The sequence below is a fragment of the Eleginops maclovinus genome, chromosome 5 (genome assembly GCF_036324505.1).
Source record: "Eleginops maclovinus isolate JMC-PN-2008 ecotype Puerto Natales chromosome 5, JC_Emac_rtc_rv5, whole genome shotgun sequence".
Lineage (NCBI taxonomy): Eukaryota > Metazoa > Chordata > Actinopteri > Perciformes > Eleginopidae > Eleginops > Eleginops maclovinus.
The window spans coordinates 8,193,860-8,215,186 of NC_086353.1; the positions used below are offsets into that span (position 1 = coordinate 8,193,860).

At 40.2% G+C, this 21,327-nt stretch overlaps 1 protein-coding gene across 1 annotated transcript; it reads left to right on the forward strand.

Annotated features, from left to right (window-relative positions):
* The first annotated feature begins 269 nt into the window (after positions 1-269).
* On the forward strand, positions 270-15,870 carry fhdc1 (FH2 domain containing 1). Its single transcript, XM_063883019.1, has 11 exons — positions 270-764; positions 2,188-2,249; positions 5,287-5,389; positions 5,529-5,614; positions 5,919-6,019; positions 7,124-7,194; positions 7,400-7,507; positions 8,187-8,257; positions 9,254-9,371; positions 9,537-9,701; positions 9,866-15,870. The coding sequence occupies exons 1-11, from the start codon at positions 270-272 to the stop codon at positions 12,035-12,037; spliced, it is 3,552 nt and encodes a 1,183-aa protein (XP_063739089.1). The 3' UTR covers positions 12,038-15,870.
* Positions 15,871-21,327: the final 5,457 nt, after the last annotated feature.

Below are 21,327 nucleotides of genomic sequence, written 5' to 3' on the forward strand. Positions count from 1 at the left end.
TAACCTTCAAAGGCTCTGCTTAGCACGATGGATGACCAGCTGAGTGAAGGAGATGGACAGAATCAAAGGACGTGCTCCCTTCATTGTGACCAGATGAAGGGACACCTTCAGACTTCCTGCAGTGAGGGGACGGACCCTGCAGTAGTTTGATGTCCGTCATTGACGCACCTAAAAGAAAATCATTTTAAAGAAGTGACACTACTGATCAGATAAATATTTAGTTTTTGCACTGTCGGCATGAGCTCATATGCTGACTTCTTCTCCCTGTGATGCTTGTTATGAGTTGTCCATCCACAACCAATGAGCCAGAGAGCTGCAGCAGCGAGGGAAGCAGCTGCACCACCTCCTCCATCGCCACCTCTGACCCTTCCTCTATGTCCGGACACACTAACACCACCCTACCTTCCCTCAGCGACGACCCTGACTCCTCTAAACATGAATCTCCCCCACCTCCTCCCCGGCCGCCCCCACCTCCGCCCCCTCCACCACCAGCGACTACCTCCACCAACCACAACGCGAGGAAGAAGCGCCGCGTCCGCAGCTTCTTCTGGAAGCCGATACCGGAGGAGAAGGTACGTGGGAAGCCCAACATCTGGACGATGTCGGTGCGGCAGCAGCAGTACCAGATTGATGTTCGCTCGGTGGAGGAGCTCTTCGGGCAGCAAGAGGAGGCGATGAGAGGTGTACGGGGGGCCACGCCGGCTTCTGGAGCCTCAACTGGTGTCTCCAGGTCTCGCTCCTTTAAGGAGAGCAGCAAGGACGAGGTGAGTGGTGAAAATAAAGCAACACTGTAAATGTTCTCTAAACTGTTGAGAAGGAAGGCATGAGATGGTCAGGTTGAGAGCACTGAGACGGTGATTATACATCAATCAGCCCACATCTAGGAAATACTTCTCTGGATTAACCTTAAGACCAATACAACTGTTAGATAACATTATTATGCGATTGAAAAGTGCCCATATTTATGTGGTTGTGTTCAGAGCTTTTTACATTTGAAACTAACGGCAGTGTCTTACAGATTTATGGTTTACATTTGGTTCTTATTGAAATGATATATATTGTAAAGTGGTTGACAAAAACTCAGCAGAAATCATGCACACTATCCGACACAGACCAGGATCCGTCTTAAATTTGAGTGGTTACCTCGGTTCCTGAACACATCATTCACAGCATCAGAAAGTCCCAGATTCATAACAATTTCTAAAGCATTTTTCTGTAAAGACATTCCTGCAGGAAGAAGTTAGGTAACAGGGCTCAGTTAGTAGGTTTGTGGTTATGAACCCAACAAAAGCATGCTTGCGTCATTCATGACTCCTGGACAGCATTATGTGAACTGTGAACAATGACTGCAGCCGGTCCAAAGTGAGCAGATTTCAGGTTTTCTTTTTTCAAATGTATTTATTAAACAATCTTTAGGGAGTGTAGTCTATGAAATGTAAATATGCTAATCACAAGCTTTTAGACACCAAGGTGACTTTTTTCAAATTGCTTGTTTTATCTGACCTATAGTTCAAAACCCAAAGATATGCAACTTTTAATGAGATTTATGAGTTTTTTGACAATTGTTTTTGATAAATTACTTAAATTAGGGATTTTTTTGCATCCGTTTATCTTTGATAATGTTGAAGTAAATTGAAATGTCTTTACTTATATTTGTCCATCTCACCTGTACTCATCATCTTTTATTCAGACCACAGAAGTGTCTTATTTAAAAGCTCTACCTAGGTCACTTGTGTGAGCCATCGTTAATGAAGGAGGTGTGAACCACGTGTGGCCCGGTGGAATTTCAGCGTCCCATAGGGTGACAATGGGTGGGGGGGCAGTGTAGTGTAGGTAACAACCCAAGCAGCAACAACCAGGAGGGAGGGGGGGGGGGGGGGGGGGGGTGTGTGTGTGTGTGTGTGTGTGTGTGTGTGTGTGTGTGTGTGTGTGTGTGTGTGTGTGTGTGTGTGTGTGTGTGTGTGTGTGTGTGTGTGTGTGTGTGTGTGTGTGTGTGTGTGTGTGTGTGTGTGTGTGTGTGTGTGTGTGTGTGTGTGTGTGTGTGTGTGTGTGTGTGTGTGTGTGTGTGTGTGTGTGTGTGTGTGTGTGTGTGTGTGTGTGTGTGTGTGTGTGTGTGTGTGTGTGTGTGTGTACAGCACATGTGTACAGCACATTCATCACTCACAGTGTCTTTTATCTGTTTTTCAGATCAGCATCCTTGACTCCAAAAGAGGGATGAATGTGGGCATTTTCTTAAAGCAGTTCAAGAAGTAAGTCTCGCTTCTGCCTCTCTACCTGAGGGAAGAGCTGCTTATGTAAAACTCAGGGGAGTTTCTACATGCATGTGACAAATTAAAGGACAAGCATGACATTTCTAAGTCAGACTCCAGGACATCTGTGATGCTTCAAAGTTGCTAGAGACCTATAAAGCTTCTTATTCCCTCAGATGTTTTCTTTTAATCCCAGACTGGGACATTTGTGTGTTGCAGCAGCATATTGCAATACAAGTCATTGCACATAGTAGAAAATGAAATACGAAATAAACAATTCTAAAGTATGAACATAAAGAACAAAATAGACATTTTAAAACACAGCATTACAAATATATATATATATACATTTGGACTATGAACATAAATAATCAGTTAACTGTCGGACAAGTAAACACTATTGGAGTTGACAAAATATAAATATAATGATGGTGGTAAAGATTGCTTTCATTGTCATTTCCTGCAGGTTAGTTGATAAGAATGTGTCTGGGAGGAAGTCACACTACTGGTGCGGCGTTGCATAGATTACAGTTGGGAGGATTATCCACCGCTATTTACTAAGAGCATATACTGTATGGTGACTGTGTAGTGGTTCACATAACTTAAAACATGGTGTTAAGTTGTGTCATTGTTCTCCTAAATGTGTCACCTTTCTGCAGATGCAGTATACTGTGTTATTTGGGAGAATGTGAAGAAACACAACAATAATAATAATAATACATTTTATTTTAGGGGCCTTTCATGATACCCAAGTTCACCATACATTTTGTTAAATATGCTAAGACGTAACAGGAACAAAACATGATAAAAAAAAACAAACAGGAGAACATGGAGGAGACAATCAAAGTGGAAACAAGGGTGGGGACAGGTTATCTAGGAGGAACAGATGATGGGGAGCACTGCAATGTGGTTGTGCAACAGTTTGGCAGATGTTACAGTCTTTAAAATTAGATCACCAGGTGACAACAGAGAAGAATAGAAAGCACAGAGAGTCAGGGAGGAAGCAGGGGGGTGAATTTATGCCGGTACTTTCAGTGTTTTCTCTCTGACTAACAAACACTTAGGAAAACACATATTGATCCTAAGGTAATTTGAGAAAGGAATTAGACTGATACTTTCTTTCTTTTTCCTGTAACCACATTTGATTATAGTGGATTTAAGATGTTCATGTTGCTGTTCAAGAGAAATGACTCCCTACATTACTGGTCTCTTGAATAGATGTTGAATCTCAGTTTGGGTTTCAGAGTCTCAATGAGGGAAAATCCTTTAAAATCACTTTATAACTGAGACGGATTAGGCTTTTACAGTTCTCTATAGTCTAAAATGAGTTGGTTCAATCTAAAGATGTGCCCGAATGGATTCAGCCTTACATAAGTAGTCCAGAGCAGAGTATAGAAAGTGTGTTGGGTGTTTTGTTGCCTGACAGAGTATTTGCATGGCTCTCCACTGTATTTCAATGACATTTGACTGTCAGCCATTCTGCGCTCAGACAGGACTGTGGGAGCAGTGAGATCATCGTAGATACTGTTTATGTTTCGACTAAAATATTTATCCTTTAAACTACATATTATCCTCCACCTCTTCTACATGTGTTCATCCATTTTACAGAGCTTTTGATTATGGGAGTTTGTTTTTACCTTTTGTACATTGCATTTGTTCCTACACATAGAAACATAAGAGTCTCTTTTATTGACATGATACTATAGGTTTCATTTTCAGTTTAAAGTTTTCCAATCTTGTTTTTGAGAAATCTATTTTTTTACTCTTTTGTTATGTTGTATGGCTAAATACTACAATACCTATGAGCCTCAGCTGTAATTGCTATGGAGGAGATACAAGAACACAACCCCCTACTAGATGAAAATGTCTTGAGAGATATATATCCTAGTTTCTTAATATACTATAAAAAAGAGATAATATAAAAACCACAACAAAATGTAAACTCTTAAATTAACAACGTGAAATATTTGGATTGGATGGGCTGATAACTTCCTATGTTTTATTTACTTTAAATATGTTACTATTAACCTTCTATTTTATGGATTTACAAATGTTTCATGTCAATTTTCACAACACAAATAGCAGGAGTTTTTGATCAGCAATCCATAAATTTGGGTTAAAAATGACACACAGCAGAACACTTTTATATACTTATACTAAAAAGAGTAGTTTTGATACTGTATAGTATTTCAACAGTTTGATTTACAGTTATTGGATCCAATACAACAATCAAGCTGTGGCCTCGGGAGTTCGGTAAACATGTGTGTGATACAGCCTCTACAAAGGTTATATTATAAACCCCATAACAGTGATATTTATTACAGCCGCTGGATTTGGTTGCATCACATTTTATGGTGTCCACTTACTGGATGCTGTCCATGTTGTTCCTCATAGCTTCTTTGATAGCAATGATGTAATCAGGAATTGGGTTACAGCACTACAGACCTGGGTGTGTCAGAGTTGGATGTTACTCTAGGTATTGAGCTACGATTGAGAATAATTGTTGAACTGTGAACAGTGTGTGTAGAAAGAAGGAAACATGTGCAGTAGAGCACTGAATGTCGCTATGTTTAGATTTTTTCAATGAAATTTGAACTTCATCAGCACAGCCCTTTTCAAAACAAAATGCTTTACTGTGTTAAAACAGGAACAAAAACATTTCACTGCAATGAAAGAAAATGAAAACAATACAAGTTGAAGAAATGGACATCTCTAAGAGGTTGATATGTCACAACAGTGCCGGCCAGCTAACCAATCAGAGCAGACTAGGCTCTGGATTCAGACAGAGGGTGGAAAGAGGTGCTGCAGCACAGGCAGTATGAGAAAAATAAAGCTTTTTTTTTTAACATTAAAGCATGTAAACATTTCAGAGGAAGAAGGCACAAAATACAAATATCACCCTGAAAATGATTTTTGAGGAATAAGTAGTTTAAAAGATGTGACTGATTGTGAAAGTAAACACAGGGAGGCCAAAGTTAAAAGGAAGCACCTCCGCTACTAACTTTAAGTTTAATTGAACAAAAACTATTTGTTTCAGATCCAACCTCTCAATTGTTGAAGACATACGAAAAGGAGAAGGAAAGACTTATGGAGCAGAGCTGCTCAAAGACCTGCTGAAGCTCCTGCCTGACGTAGAGGAGGTCTGTGTTTGTTCTGTGTCTACTGTATGTGTCGTTAAGCAAACTGTATCAAAGAACAAAAATGATGACAAAAAGCATTGAATGAAAAGGAAAAGAAGGCGCCTGCTGAGCTTCCTCTGTCTCTTCCCCTCCTCAACAGATTAAGAAACTCAGGGCGTATAAAGGAGACCCAGACAAGCTGACACTGGTTGATTCCTTTATGTTCCTCCTGATCCAGGTGCCTCAGTAAGTGGATTTCAATGCTGTGTATATAGAGCTGTCTCAGTCACATGAAGATGGAAATAGAAAGGACTTGCACCATATCATTTTTGGTGGGAATGGGGTTGCTTTTGGGGGGACTTTCCAACAAACTTGTAGCTCATTCACACATTTTTAATATAAGCGTGTTGTATTTGAATGCCTTTGTTTTTTAGGGGAAAATGCACATTCAATTGCTATTTAAACGTAACACAAATCAGTTTGCCAAAATGTGCTTTTCATCGCACACTACAATCACAAACTGACTCGCTCTCTGCCTTGTCTCCGACAGGTTTGAGGTTCGGATCGAGGCCATTGTCCTCCGCGAGGAGTTCTTCCCTTCGTGTGCTGTAATGAGCCGTGACATCGATGTCATCCGCGTCGCCACTAAAGGTAATAGCACACGGGCGCACACGCACACGCACAGACACACACACACACAGACACACACACACACACACACACACACACACACACACACACACACACACACACACACGCTCGGACAGGTGACCCTGATATTTGAGCTGAACAAAGAGTAGGACTGTGTCACTTGAGAACGGTGATGTAAGGACAGAGTGGAAGGACTAGGCTAAGTCATCTTTGTACTGTTTTGCAATGTTGACTTGTTTTTATATATATATGAAGATGATACAAACATGACCTAAGAGTGTACAGCCATGCTAGGAACTCTGTGAGGTTATGCTAAGGGAAAGTGCTGCATGCTAACATACATTTTTTTAAATGCTAACGTTCTGATGTTTAGAAAATAGTTTTGAAGGTATTTGCCAAAGTTTTGGACCTGTTGACCCAATAACGCAAATGTCAAAAGTAACGGGTTCACAAAAGTTGCAAGTATTAGGAGGTAAATGGATTTAAAGGCAACTAACTATCTGCAAGTCCGATTGCCCAACATTGCCAGCCCAGATCGTTGCCGCTTTCATAGCTAAAAATGCCACGTGCTGTCTGTCAATTACAGGAAAACAGGCACGTTTACACACACACATACTGTACCTGCTCCCATATCTGAAAAATATATTGCGGGTGTTAATAAATTGACCAAGAAACTGTAAAATAAATACTTGCTTGACGGTGCTTTTTGCGCAGCCATCACTTCAGCCTTTGTCATTTAGCTGACTCACCCTGTTCTGCCTCTCTGTGGATTATTGGATTTTTCTTAAACTCTTTTCAACAGCACTGTGACCTTATTACTGCATTGCAGAGCTATCGGTTGAACACTGCATGAGACAAATGAAATCAAACTTTTGTGACAGCATTTCATTAAAACGTTCAACAGTATTAAACATTTGCCCTTTCTGTTAGTACAAAACTGCTGGTCAAAAATGTAACAAATTATCAACACTCTTTTGAAGTAAACGTTCATTCCTACTGCTGATAGTTGTTCTGCCCGGTGGTGGTAAAGTGAAGTGGTGTAATGGGCTGCTGTTGTCTGCTCTGAATCCTCCTAAGTGAGTTTTTATTGATTTCCTCCTATAGAGCTGATGAGCTGTGAGGACCTGCATGCCATTCTGCATCTGGTGCTGCAGGCCGGAAACATTATGAACGCTGTGAGTATAAGTCACTTTATAAATGAACATCACTCGCCATCTGTGTGTTTCATATGGTAACGTTGGTAATATTTGAAACTTTTAAATCAGTGCATACACAAATAAGAGTGTTTTATAAGTAATTTAATTCACTAGCTAGGCATGCTAGCGAGGAGTCATTTGATGTTTCTGAGAGATCTTTTATCGGTTCCTTTTTGTTTCTCAGGGCGGCTACGCAGGAAATGCTGTTGGCTTCAAGCTGTCATCTCTCCTTTCATTGGCCGACACCAAGGCCAACAAACCGGGGATGAACCTTCTGCACTTTGTCGCCATGGTAAGTGAAGACTTCAGTTATACAATAGGATGCACACAATAACATAGAGCATAGAACATTAAGAGCTGTAATATTTCACACAATCGGATATTGAAAAAAGAGTCTCAGAAAATTACCATGTCGACAATTTGACACAATTTCAAGTTAACATTTAATTTTGAATATAAATCGATATCGATATATTTTTACATAACAACAATTATATAATGTGATCCTGTGTTTTTAAAGCCAATAATATTAATATTTGGCTCTATTTTCAGATGTAAAGAATTGAATTAATGTTTTACCTATGAGATATATAAAACTGAAGTTATGTATTATCATTTTAGGAGATGGCTCAGTCATCTCCAGGAAACCTAAACATATTTCATCCAATAAATAATAATATTAGTGCCTGTGGCCTATCCTAGTTAATGCAGTAGAAGTACAAAACATCAAATCTGTGTAAAAAGTGAGTATTTAAGTCCAGTAAGAGACAGTTAACACTCTGCTGCAGGGATTTAATTTGATAGAAATTATTCACAGGAGGGGTCCTTGAGTAAAGGCACTCCAGAAGGGCAGGTGGACAGCAGGTGGTGACAGGAAAAAGAGGGATACTTCAACCTTAAATGATGCCACTACAACATGCACAGCAACAAACAAGTTAAATGTAAACTGTACGATGTTTCTCTCCACACAGGAAGCCAAGAAAAAAGACGAGAAGCTGCTCAAATTCCATGAGAAACTCCAGGATGTCCAGAGCGCAGCAAGGTAAACCGTTTCTTAGGCAAAGTTGGAAATGTTGTCGCATCATATTCCCCCTCTCATCCAAAACAATAGTGTCAGTACAAGTGTTTCTCCACGAAGGAAGTTGAGAATGAGGGTATCAAGCAGGCAGCAGTGAATCCTATTATATCACTATGAAGGACCTTTTTTAACAAACCTAATTTGGTTTGCAGATCTTCACCATTTAAAATCTGATTGGCTAACAATACTGTATACGTTTGATATACGGTAATAGCATCAAAAACTCAAACATTTACTCCAGCTTTGTTCTGCATCTTGATACCTCTTAAATGTTCATGAGAACTGACGTCTAAAGAACTAGTCGTACATTCATTTTAAGTACATTCAAAAAAGCTTTCAGATCAGATATCTATATTCCCAAAGTATAACAAAAATATTATGCACATTGACAGATGATAAGCAATAGATATAAAACATTCATATATCGACAATCATATGAAACGCCATATATTAAACACAATAAATAACAATGACTTGGGGAGCTGTAAAACTACAGATGCAATAACTCAAACAACAACTGTGTTTTTCTTACTGTTTGACAACAATCAACTACTTTTAGTTTTCGAACGAAAAAAAGTGAACAACCATTAGATCAAAACTGATGCTTAACAGTTGTTATGTTACTGATTTGAATACAGTATCCAGCCTCATTGCATAACTCCTGACATAAGTGCAGTGTGATGCTGCTGCTGGCTGTCAGGCTCAGTGAGCTTCACAAGGTCATTTTTGTGTGAAGGGAGTACATATCCTGCACCAAAGAGCCCTATAGTCCCTATATATGAAGGCATCGCTCCTGTCTACACTTTTAACAGATGGCGGTCGGACAGTGAACTCAGGAAAATGCTGCCAAATATGGTCCCACTCAGGAGTATCATTATGACATTGTGATTTATGTTTACATTCACCAAAATTGTGATCAAGCACATTTTCCTGATTTTCTGCTCTATTGTTTTCATGTAGAATCTCAGTGGAAAACATCGAAGCGGAGTTTACCTCCTTGTATGTTCGGATTAAATCCCTTGAAGAGAAGGTTCAAGGAGACCCGGAGCTACTGCAGCAGCTGGAGCCCTTTCTGCAGGTGAGGCAGCAGCAGTGGTTATGTAATACATTATATGCACAGACACGCGCACTGAGAGTTGGATCGAGGCCACTATACATCATCTGGCCCTGCTGACTCAAGTGCTTTAGGTAAGGACACCCTTGTAAAAGTAGTAATACAAAATGTATGTCCATGATGTCTCAGAGTTCAGCACTGACGCTGCAGGACCTGAAGAGACGCAGGTTGGATCTGCGAAAAGAGGGGAACGCTCTCATTGACTTCTTCTGTGAAGACAAGGACACCTTCAAGCTGGACGAGGGCTTCCGCATCTTTCAAGACTTCTGCATCAAGTTCAAGAAAGCTGTCAAGGTCAGTTTATGCACAGATTAGTTAAGATATTTCCTGTACATAGTTTTAAGCCTGTGATGATTGAAATGTTAGTTTTTACTCGTACAGTTTAAGATGATCATTATTTCCATCTCTGTTTTCCTTACTGCAGTTAAACATTTCTCCACCTTTGTCTTTTGTCTCAGGACAACTCAGACCGTGAGTTGAAGGAAGCAGCCAGACAGCGCCGCCTGCGAGAGTTGGAGGAGAAGCGCTTCGCCTGGTCGGATGCAGATCAGAGCGGTGGGTTTGGTCGCAGCAGCAGTGAGAACGACGTGGAGATGCTCACCAAGGAAGGCCTGCTGGACTTCTTCCAGCAGAGGTCTCAGAGTCCACACAGCCCGCTGGGACGCTCCGCCAGCGCCCGTCGCCATCGCCACACCATGACCTCCATAGCAGACCGAGATCTCAAAGGATACCTGGAGCTATTCGGGGGTGCTGGGAATCCAACTGACTACTCAAAGTTTAACAGCCTACCTCGGTCAGGCCGCGACGTGCAGCGGAAGACGACCCCCTGGATCTTAGCCCAGGTTGACAACCGCGAGCTGGGCTGCGACAGACAGGTGACGCCCCCCCGTGCAGAAACTGAGCCCATCAGCCCTCTGGCTAGGTATTCCTCCTCTGGGATAAACAATAACGTACCCTACAACAACAATAACTGCTCATCCATATCAGAAGGCAGCGCTCTGCCTCGTCCCTATTGTGTCTTTCAGACGCCCGCCCTTCTTCCCAACCCAAATATCACTGGCCACATGAATATCAGTGTGGAGAAACACACTTTAGTTCAAGGTCCTCAACCTTTTGACTTACCTAGTCCCAACAATAACAGTAATCATACGCACTTTGTCAACGAGGGGGAAATGGTGGTGACTGATTTGGAGAAGGAAAGACAGACACCGCCCTCAAATCTGAACCTACACCTACCTGATACAGTTTTAGAAAGAGGAGCCTATCCCAAGGCAGCCTGGGGAGGAAAAATTGATCTTCCCACACAGGCTGGAATCTCTCCTGAGGGAGAGAAAGAAGAGGAGGACAACAGCACAGTGTCATCAACAACCTGTGACACACCCCTCCCCCTGGATACCTCTGAATCCAATAAGAAACCATTGTTTTACATAGTAGACTGCACAGAAACAGACTGCTCCGTCACCTCTGATTACTCTGAGGTTGATAGCTCGTCTCTAACGAAAGAGGGACTTTATTGCAGGACGTCCGACGCCAGGAGATCTGACCAGCAGAACCAGCAGGATAAATGCTCTCTGTCCTCTAATTTAGAGTCTATGTCTCCCAAACACCAGGCGACCAATGAACTGTCAAAATCTGTTGACACAGCGCCCATGAATTTATCTGCTACCACAGAAGAGTGGGACACAGAGAGCTGTGACACCGCAGAGGGGAAACAAGTTGCGGAGAAAGAGGTGCAGGAAAGCAGCAAAAAACCAGCACAAACAAAGAGCAAAGCTATCAAAGCGACCCGGAGCAAGAGCAGTGTTCGGACGCTGAACAGCAGTGAAAGCCAGGGCATGAGGAAGGTGGTGCCCATCTGCAAGCCCACAGGGTCAGGAAGTAGCAAGAGAACAGAGAAACCTGCAGCGCTCACCAGTGGAGAGTCAAGCCGGCCTCTTCGTGACCAGAGCACCCCGGTGAGAGGAAGGAGCGAGAAGACCACAAGACCTCCTCGCCACTCCAGCCTGCCTCCGGAGGAGTCAAAAGCTCCAAGAGGAAGCAGCCTCACAGGCGGCCTTTCGAGGTGGGCAAGAGATTTGACTCCTAGAAAGGCCTCCATCCACAAGCCCAGCGCCAAACCTGTGAGGAACATCCCTAAGCCTCCACCTGAGGAGAAGATGTGCCGCTCCACCATGAGAGCCCTGGCTCAGGCTCAAGCTCAAGCTCAGGCTAAAGGTGGAGCGTCCCCTGAGAACAGCAACTGTCACACGCTCATCACAAAGAACACATCCGATCTCCCAAACTTTGCCCGCAACACTGTAGCCTCCACGTCCAGGACCAAGATGGAGCTGCCAACCCCGTCTGTGCCCTCCACCCCGTCTCGCAGCCCCTCTCTTCGGGGTCGGCAAACCCCGGTGAAGCAGAACAGGTCGTCCCCAACAGTTCACACCAGCGGGGAGCGGACACAGGGGACCAGCTTGAGACGGGTGCAAAGTGTGAAAGCTAGCAGTCGCAGCGCATACCGCAGCCAGACCCCCCCGCCTCCTACTGCGAGAGAAGATACTCGTAAGACTAGTATCATTTCTGAAAAGTCGGTCCAGGCGAGAGACTCACTGACGCCCAGCAGAGGTGCTAAACCAAGCTGGAAGTAAAACAAACTGACTGCAGAAAGAGAGACTGTCTCCCTGAGTTTTAAAATATAAATGGATCTTTTGCTTCTACAGTGCAGGTCTTCTCCTCTCATATCATGCAAAGGACAGGAATCAGAAAAATATTTTAAGCTATCACTCCTTAAGGTTCCTCCCGTAGCTTAATCTGTGTCAGGTTTATGAATTGCAAAGAGCAAGATGCAATGAACTGCTCCACATGTTCCTGTTTTGTTGCTTTAATTTTTGCAACTTCCCTTTTTTTTCTGAGGAGGGACGTTACCTAAATTGACAAAAGGCAAATTGGAAGTTCACACAGGAGCCTCTTTGCCTGCTTAGCTGTCTTAGTGACTGTATATGCTGGTGTCTGCGATGATGTTGAACTGTACTGACAATACGATGCTGCTATTTAGCTCCGACAATTTGAAACTGCGTGTCAGTTTCCGTTTCATTCAGGGTTACAAGATTTGTTGTACCTTACCTTGCTGCTGTTTTGGTGTCTTTTAGTTTGGCTGTGTCCTCCTGTAGAATATTGCTCCGTTTGCTTTTTGGTTCCTTTGCTTGATACCTCAGAACGATCGCAGTGGCCTTGTACCAGCAGAAAAAAGTAGATATAATTATTTGGCTCTGCATGATGAAGATGTAGATCTGATTAATCGGTTTAAACTGCAATGTCACTTTTCACAAATCCTCGGTATATTAATGTTCAATGTATAACGTCACAGATTATAAGCCAGTGTATATCAACTGTGGTACTTGTTGTACCTCTTGTATGTATGTGTCCGTAGATTGTAAATGTGTTAGAAGTCCTCCATATTATCTTGGAGCAGATGTGCACGTAGGAGATGTTTCCTGTATGCTGTAGGCTAATACACGTCAACGCTAATGCTTTGAAGAAAAAGCATTGAACACGCCTGAAACTCCACTGAAGTAATCATCATCATGTGATTGTTGGACACTAATGGTCCACTGTGAATGTAGTCATCTCACTTTCTCTAGGCCTTGCAAAAACAATTGCTCATAATTTATCCCAGCCTCTGCATGCCTCTTATATCATTTGTCCACTCAAGTCACAGAGCCGCCATTATTTGGGGTCACTTCAAAACGTACCTGTTTAAAAAGTATTTATCATAATCTGTTAAGACAAGTCAAATCTTTTTTTTACAGAATAAAATCATCATTTTTTGGGGCGTTATCCCAACAATTACATTTGAATCACAAGAATAATATAAACATTTTTTTTTATATGGAAATAATTCAATGTTATTCAATATGGACTTTTAACCGTTAAAAGTTATAGATTTGGTTTCATGTTGTACAAATTGAGCATTAAGGTATATATTTTTAAACTACCCCTTTTGTTTTTGCAAAATGATGCAATGTACACTTCCTAAAGTTGTGCAAATGTTTCATAATCCAAAGTAGAAATTACGCGTTCCTAATCAATTTGTTAGATATGAAACAAAATGAAATATTTTAGAATTTATATTTACCTTTTATTTTCATACAGAAAACCTTGTTCATATGTTTCCTTGCCGGCTTCCTGGATGGCAATTTGGGATAAAAATGTCTTTTTTTCATCATATAACATAAGGAATCTTTTATTTTGGAACGTCTCTTTTCGATTTTAAACAGCCTTTTTAGCTTTTCAGTAATTGTATTTTCTTTTGGGTTAACAAAAGTGCTTTGTGACTTGAGTGTTACGGTTATAAGAGGCACAAACCTGGACTAAATGTTGCCCTTTAGACCATTTCACACCACTTGCCTTTCAATCTGCATTGTGCCATTGCCTCGATGGCAGCAACACTCTCAACACTGCATTGCCTTAAAGCTAAATGTAGCCGAACATCTCCGGTAGAAACTCTTTGATTGTATAAGTTTTCCGTTTTCTACATTTCATCACACCGAGCTGTAACCGCGCTGGTAAGTGATACACTTTGTACATAATGTAAAGACATAGTATTTTTCTGACTATCGATATGTTTACATAGCATTAAAAAACAATGAAGGGTATAACATTGACGTATGTGATTGCACAGCTGTTTTAAAGCGTCCAGATCTCACATCAGATGCTGACCTGCACTGTGTTGGCATGCGCTCGGTGTCTTCCTTTTCCTTGTGGTGCAAATGAAGCCGATGATCCGATGACACAAAAGAGCCAGTGTGACGTGCCGCTGTGTGTGTGGCCCGCATGGAGACTACATTTAAAACCCTTTGTAAAGTAATGGAGGGTTTCAACTAAGGACTGCTTTCATTATCGATCAACCTGACAAATCCTTGTTAGTTATTTATTAAAAAGCCAGAAAGACAGACCCTCCTAAAGCCCAGGTAGACAGCTTCTAAACGCTTTTTATACCAATACACAAATGAAACACAGAACATTACTTCACAATCATGTAAAGAATTTGAAGAAAATTAAGTTGCATGATTGTTGGGTGTCATTTTTAATCGGAATGATCATTCGATGTATCAAATAATTCAGCTCCAAAGTAATGAATCCTGCATATAGCCTGTATTCGTCTGGGAAGGATTCCGCTCAAGACTTCTCACTGCCTTTCAGACACAATTAAACACATCTGTAATTAAATCATTAAAATCACCTTGGAAACGGGAGTTTACCATGCTTTAGTGCTCTGAACGCAAAACTGATTTATGGTCCCAAGTTAAGATTGGAATTTAGATATTTAAATGTAAATCCAATTATAAACTATCTGTTAGATTGTTGAAAATAATGTCCATTTTAAAAGTGTATAAACCATGCAAACAGAGACTTCAAACCGAGTAAAAATGTGTCTTTAGTATAAATAACATTTTATTTGTCTCATGTTTAATTATGGAACATTTCTTTAAACATTGAGCATTATGATTGGGCTGTTCAAAAAAAAACAACAAAAAAAACCACAAACTTTTCAACACTACTATTCAACAACTTTTTCTCCAAATTCTCTCCCGCTCTCTGTCTCTCCTCTCAGTCTCATCCTTTGTGTATCCCACAATGCCCCCTGCTGCCACCTTTAACAGCCCCAGGCTTTACAATTACAATGGCTGCCCTTTACATTTCGTCCCACTGCCTCAGAGTAGCAGAGCCGCTGAGGAATTTGAATACTCACTCTTCCTCTTCGCCACAACTTCCCTGTTACAGGATGGTTTCTATAGTAACAGTCCCAACATCCATTACCATTTCTGACTGAAGGCCCTGTAAACCAGAAAGGTCAATGCTGTCTGCAAACGTTTGTAACATGGTTTTGTTTCAAGTCACTCGCCCCAAACCTGCTTACAGTACTGGATGTGACCTTATGTTATTTAAAGTTCATATTTTTTTAGCCCATTACCTGCAGAATGTCTGATTCTCCAGTCATCTGAACGTTATTTCCATACATTTCATTATTTGTGCATCTGTTTTGGCATCGTCTACCTCCAAGGACATCTTTTGTATGCTGGAAAGGAATGACAAGTGTTTTGTTTTTTTCTTCTCATTGAACACATTAGGCGATTTCTCTACCTGGTCTATTAAAATCTGAAGCCTCACATGGATTAAGGAAGAGACTGATCACTACAGCACCGGGCTGCACATTGTGACTTTACTGCAGTTTTGATTTCTGATGATGACATCCAAGAAATAAATACAAATCACATGTTGCTGTGTAAACTGAAAACGAGTCCTTGGTGTTTCTATGAAAATGAATTTGCTTGTTATGTTCACTGTGTGATGAAGTGATACCAGGACAAGAGATGACACGTTAAAGGACAAATGAATACCTAAAGGAGATTAAAACATGTGAAAAAAAAAACATATGACCCAGAAGGTTGTCTATTTAAAAGAGCTGGTTTTCTGCTGTCTTGAGGTGAAAATGTGGAATATAATGCTATTCCAAGCTTTGCATTCCAACTCTAAACGACACATCGTCCTAAATAGTGTATTGTGTTTAACATTAATATGAAAACAAATAAAGATATGTGTCACTATATAATTAATTTCTTCTCTTAGGAACGTATACATTTTAGATTTTGTAACAGATCCAAATACACAACATACCCTTATAGTATTCATAGTGAATCACTAGTGGCTGCAAAAGAAGTACAAAAACACTTTGCTTTAATCCTTGAACCTCAGCCTCTAAACCACCAGAGTGCAGCAGAGTGCCTTCTGACTCTTAAATCAGGTTCAGGTTCTTTATTTGTACCCATAGGGAGATTTTGTTTGCAGATAAAAAGACAAGGGATCCATCCTGACACCCTCTAAAAACCAACACAGACAACAGACACATCTCTAATGAAAGGCTAATAAAAGTACATCCTGCTCCGTCAAATCTCAAAATCATTTAAAAACATTAAAAAGAAAAACACTAGTACAAAAATGACTCAGCCAGTCAGGGTTTTCCATCTAGCTTTAGCCACTTCATACTTTACAATATTTTGTAATTGTGTTGTTTGTTGTCTTTACGAAATCTTATAGGACAACATTATTAGCACCATCATTTGAGACGGTATATGGAGAGACGTGACTGCAAAAACAGTCTAATCAGCAACAACAGCAGCATTTAAACGCAAGTCTGGAGTTTTACATCAGCTATAAATACTATAATCGGGTAGGAAAATGAAATGTCTATGTCCAAAAGACAAGATACATTTATGAATAGAAATACAGAATAGTGTCCTTTAAAAACCAAAAAGACATAGGTCAAAAAAAGACATAGGTCTGCAGTTTCTTTATTATTCTGCAGGATATGTGAAGTTCATTAGCCTTCTGCTGTTCACCCATTTTGTTCTACATTTAAGGGCAATCTCTTTATTTCAAATTTGTAAAGGTTCAGTTTTCAGAAGCTCAACTAAAGTTTCAATAACGGAGTAAACAGCAGTTCCTTGGAAAAAATAGGTCACATATTATAAACAATTGCTTTTAAAATCAGATGTTACGTATCATAGTCATGTCAGAATTGTTCAGCCTTCTTGTTTAAACATAATTGTAACCTACATTTGGATTCATTGGAATCCAATTATACTGGACAAAAGGCACATAGTGTAGGACAATATGTCCAGTATGGCTTATTTATGTATAGAGTATACAGTCCTAGGGTCACTGCTCAAGACAAAGTACTATGAATTGTAGAGCATGAGATGAGATTACTTGAGAGTTGGTAGTTTATCTGTAGATCGAAGTTCCTGTAGTCATGTGTGAGGGATTACGCTCCTCTCAATCCTCCTGATCCTGCAGCTCAACATCTGAGGATCTCTACTTTCACTCTGACACTGCTGCAGTGCAGGGCTTCGTTTTATTATATCCACAACATACACATCTCATGTTCTGGATCTTTTGATGGATTAAAGAGCAGCGTTAGGATGTTCTCCTGCATGCCAAGCATGTCGTGAAGCAGACGAGAGGGAGAGGGATCAGACAACATCCCGGACAGGAAGGAGGCCTCAGCAGCAGCATTCCTAGAAAGAGTGAGTTTAATTTGGTTGTGCATTTTTCCGCATTAACACGTACAAAACACAAATTGTTTTGCTCAATTATAAATCCTCCAACTCTTAATGTGTATATTTGCAGCCAAATTTCTCTGACATCAAGCATTGACAAAGCAGTGAAATTGTTACAGGAATATTCCTCCCCCAAAATAAGGCTGACCTTTTATTTAAGTGTTTTAATAATGCAATCTTAAGTTCATGAGACTTCATCCTTCAGATATGGTTTGCTTTGTAACACCAGGTGACATTGCAGTGTCCGTAAAATGACCTCACTCCCTGTCACTCTAAAGGACACAGTGTCACACCAATTTACTCTGACCTTTACCAAATACAGCATACTGACTCAAATGTATGCCAACATGCTGGGATTTCAGCCTGATTGTTCTACAGTATCAGGTATTATCAGTGCAATATATATAATGTATAATATAACTGTCCACACTGCAAATAATCATCAAATAAAAATATGCACTTTGAAATTCTTAATGTGTTTTTTTCCTTAGACATCAAGGCCAAAACAAATCCTCATCATATTTTAGTGTGGTGTAGAGAAAAGATTTGCTTGAGACTGACATTTCATCCTTCTATCTTCAGATCTACATGGCATGAACACGTGGTGAGAGCCACCGTGCTGACCCCACAGCGGAGAGAGACAAGACAGGAGGAGAAAACTGGAGTAAACATGTGGTGAGACTCATCATATTTGATGTATGCTGTGTTCATGTGATAAACTGCTTCTTTTTCCTGTTTGCACACCGCTTCCTACTTATTAGATAACAATGCATGAATACTTTGTGTCTGTCTTAACATATAAGTCATAGTCAGTAGTGCAACAATTTCAGTTGTTTATATAATCAATTATCATTTTGGTAATTCTTCAAGTAAAATATTTGTGGTTCTAACTTGGTAACCGTGATATCTTGCAGCTTTGTCACATATTTGTGTTTTCTATTGGAAAATGTGAAGGTACTCTGGCAAGATGTCAAAGGCATCTATTTCATGATGACAAAAAGCCATTAACAGACAAACTATCATTTAGCCATATGTTATCTCAGCTGCTATTTAAGGTGAAATAAAAGTATTTCTTGATGCCTCCCAAGGGGTATCTGAAAGCCAGCAGGCGCCAGTTTACATATTTATAAATCCTTTTAAACATGGACTAGTTTTCACACACAATAATAATAGTTATAATTATATATATATATTATTATATATAAACCACAGGATTAAACACCAGACGCTCTGCTTAAACTATTCTTAAAAGTCAAAAGTGAGCTGTATTAGCGTACTGTCTGAGATGAAAGTGCAATTTTAGATTAAACACCATATAGCACGAGGATTGTTGTTGATATGTTCTCTTTCTCCTGAATACTGTACGGCAGTGTTGTGCGTGAACGAGTTCAAAAGAACGCGTTCATTGAACACGCTCATTTTTTCGTGAACGTTGAACTGAACGCAACACATTTTTCAATAAAGAACTTGAACGTGAATTAGTTCACATTATGAGTCATGAACGGCAGACATCACTGTAAATGAACGTTGGCATTTGTTTTCCATTGAAAACTGAGTGACATCTGTTTTCTCTTTTGAAACGCAACGAGAGAGAAAGTTCCTCCCTCCTGTAGGTGCCGCTTAAATCATGTATCAACGCAGAGATAGTTTTGGCACTGTATGCGCAATGCATTGCGGGCAACGTAGTGTCCGGCTGAGAATAGTTGAGTTGAATAGTTGAAACGTACTGGCTTCCGCACGACGTTACCCATGATGAATTGCAGCAGAGCGGCTTAGGCATAGCAACGCCGAGAGCGCGGAGAGCTGGAGGCTCGAGAGAGAGAGAGAGAGAGAGAGAGACCAATGACGAGAGTGAGAGACACATAGGTATATATAATATCATATATATCAAATAATATATTCATATTTCATATTATATATTCTTTATTTAATTGAATGCTAGTAGATTTCATTGCACTAAGTATAGAACTGGTCTATCTTGTCTGTATTGCTACAAGTTTCAGCACCTGTTAAGAAACCCACAATAGCAGTGTTATGAGCAAATGTCTACAATGAACAGTTTCAAAGAACGTATAGTGATTTCTAGCTCGTAGTGTGAAAAAAAGTATTTATTTGAATATCTCACGAAAAAAGTGAAATGAACTGAACTTTGAACTAGTTCAGAATTAAAATTGTGAACTTTGAACGTGAACTGTTCACTTTGAGCATGTATGAACTGAACTTGAACTAGTTCAGAAAAGCGGTGAACTGGCACAACACTGCTGTACGGTCACTTCAATGAGATGCTATTGTACATAAGCAGCCTTTGTAATAACTGTCACTCTATAAATCCCCATAATTAGCATTTCGACATAAAAACGTTAATTGTAATTTGGTCCTCAACATATCTTCAATCAAAACATCATGAATGAGACAAAAGGAGTTGGTCAATTATTCAGAAGCCATTCACAGACTCTCGCTCTAATCCCGCCATGCTCTACTGGACTAATAACAGCAGCAGGTGCCGGCAGCTGTGACCAAAACAGTAGAGTAAATTATAGTCAAGATTTGCTCTGAATATTGTATTTTCTTCCTGAAACAGGGGGACATGCAGGGGTTTATACAGGATCAACATTTGTGAAACATCTTGAGCAGGATTTATTGACTGTTTACGTGTTGCTTCCTTGATGTATGTTTATTTATTCTTCATGTAAATCACATATATATATATATATATATATATTATATATATATATATATATATATATATTATATTATTGATTAAATCCCATTTAAAATAAAATACATTGTCTTTACACCATAATGAACTGCTGGTACAGTATGTAGCTAAACGTTTTGAATAGACCTGGACTTTGAGTTTTAACACAGTTACTGTACAACATAAAATGGAGTTGGGATGCTGAAACCGAAATCTTTGCACTGAGCCTTGGTTTGTGCACTGAATGCTAAGCAGTCGTCCTTTGACTGTGACACAGTGCATTACTTTACTAAAATAGTTGTGAGGCCTTCAGATGCAGAGTTGTGAGGCCTCCCCCCCCCCCCCCCCACACACACATACAGACAATAAACCTCATACCGCCTTTTTCTATCACCAATCTTTAATGGAAAAGGAATGCAAATAACTTCTTTCTGTCTTTCTTCTCTTTTTCTTTTTTTTTTTTAATCTGAAAAGACTCTTTCATTGCCTCCTGCATAATGTAGGGGTTGTCATGGCAACATCCTCCCTCATAAGAAGGGAGGGGCATGACTGGAAACCCTGAGTTACTCTACTATGGGATGTCCCAACAGGAGTAGAGCCAACGTCTGTACCAATTCTGTCATTTAAATATCCATTGTTTTTGTTTACTTCTCAGAGCTGTGTGTTATCAGGTAGGTGTGTTTACTTAGACATAAGGCTGGACATGTTGGGAGGTACATCTATTTGCTTTCTGGATAAAACTGGAAATGTAAGATTACGTGTTTGCCCAGTAAATATTAGGCCTCAGACAACAGTAAACTAGCTTAGTTTAGCACAAAGACTTGAATCAGGGTAAAACAGAAACAGCTAGCCTGGCTCAAGAGGTGAGAGATAAAGATGAACAGAGGTCATAGGTCAGAGGTGGGCAGACAAGGCCAATTAGGGCTAAACATGGGTAAGACATGTGAACAGGCCAAAACAGCACTATTGGGCAAACCCTGGAAGTCACACAGAATCAGATAAACAATCAACCTTATGATAATGTTTACAATATATATGAAAATGAACGGTTCACTGCGCAGTATCTTGTAAAGAGGGAAAATCACACAGCAATCAATTTGCCAAATGGTACAAAACTATA

Coding starts and splice junctions, on each gene's coding strand:
- fhdc1 (XM_063883019.1), top strand. CDS start 270: ATGCTTGTTATGAGTTGTCCATCCACAACCAATGAGCCAGAGAGCTGC. Junction 5,390..5,528: donor TCCTGCCTGACGTAGAGGAG/GTCTGTGTTTGT, acceptor CCTCCTCAACAG/ATTAAGAAACTCAGGGCGTA. Junction 8,258..9,253: donor GATGTCCAGAGCGCAGCAAG/GTAAACCGTTTC, acceptor GTTTTCATGTAG/AATCTCAGTGGAAAACATCG.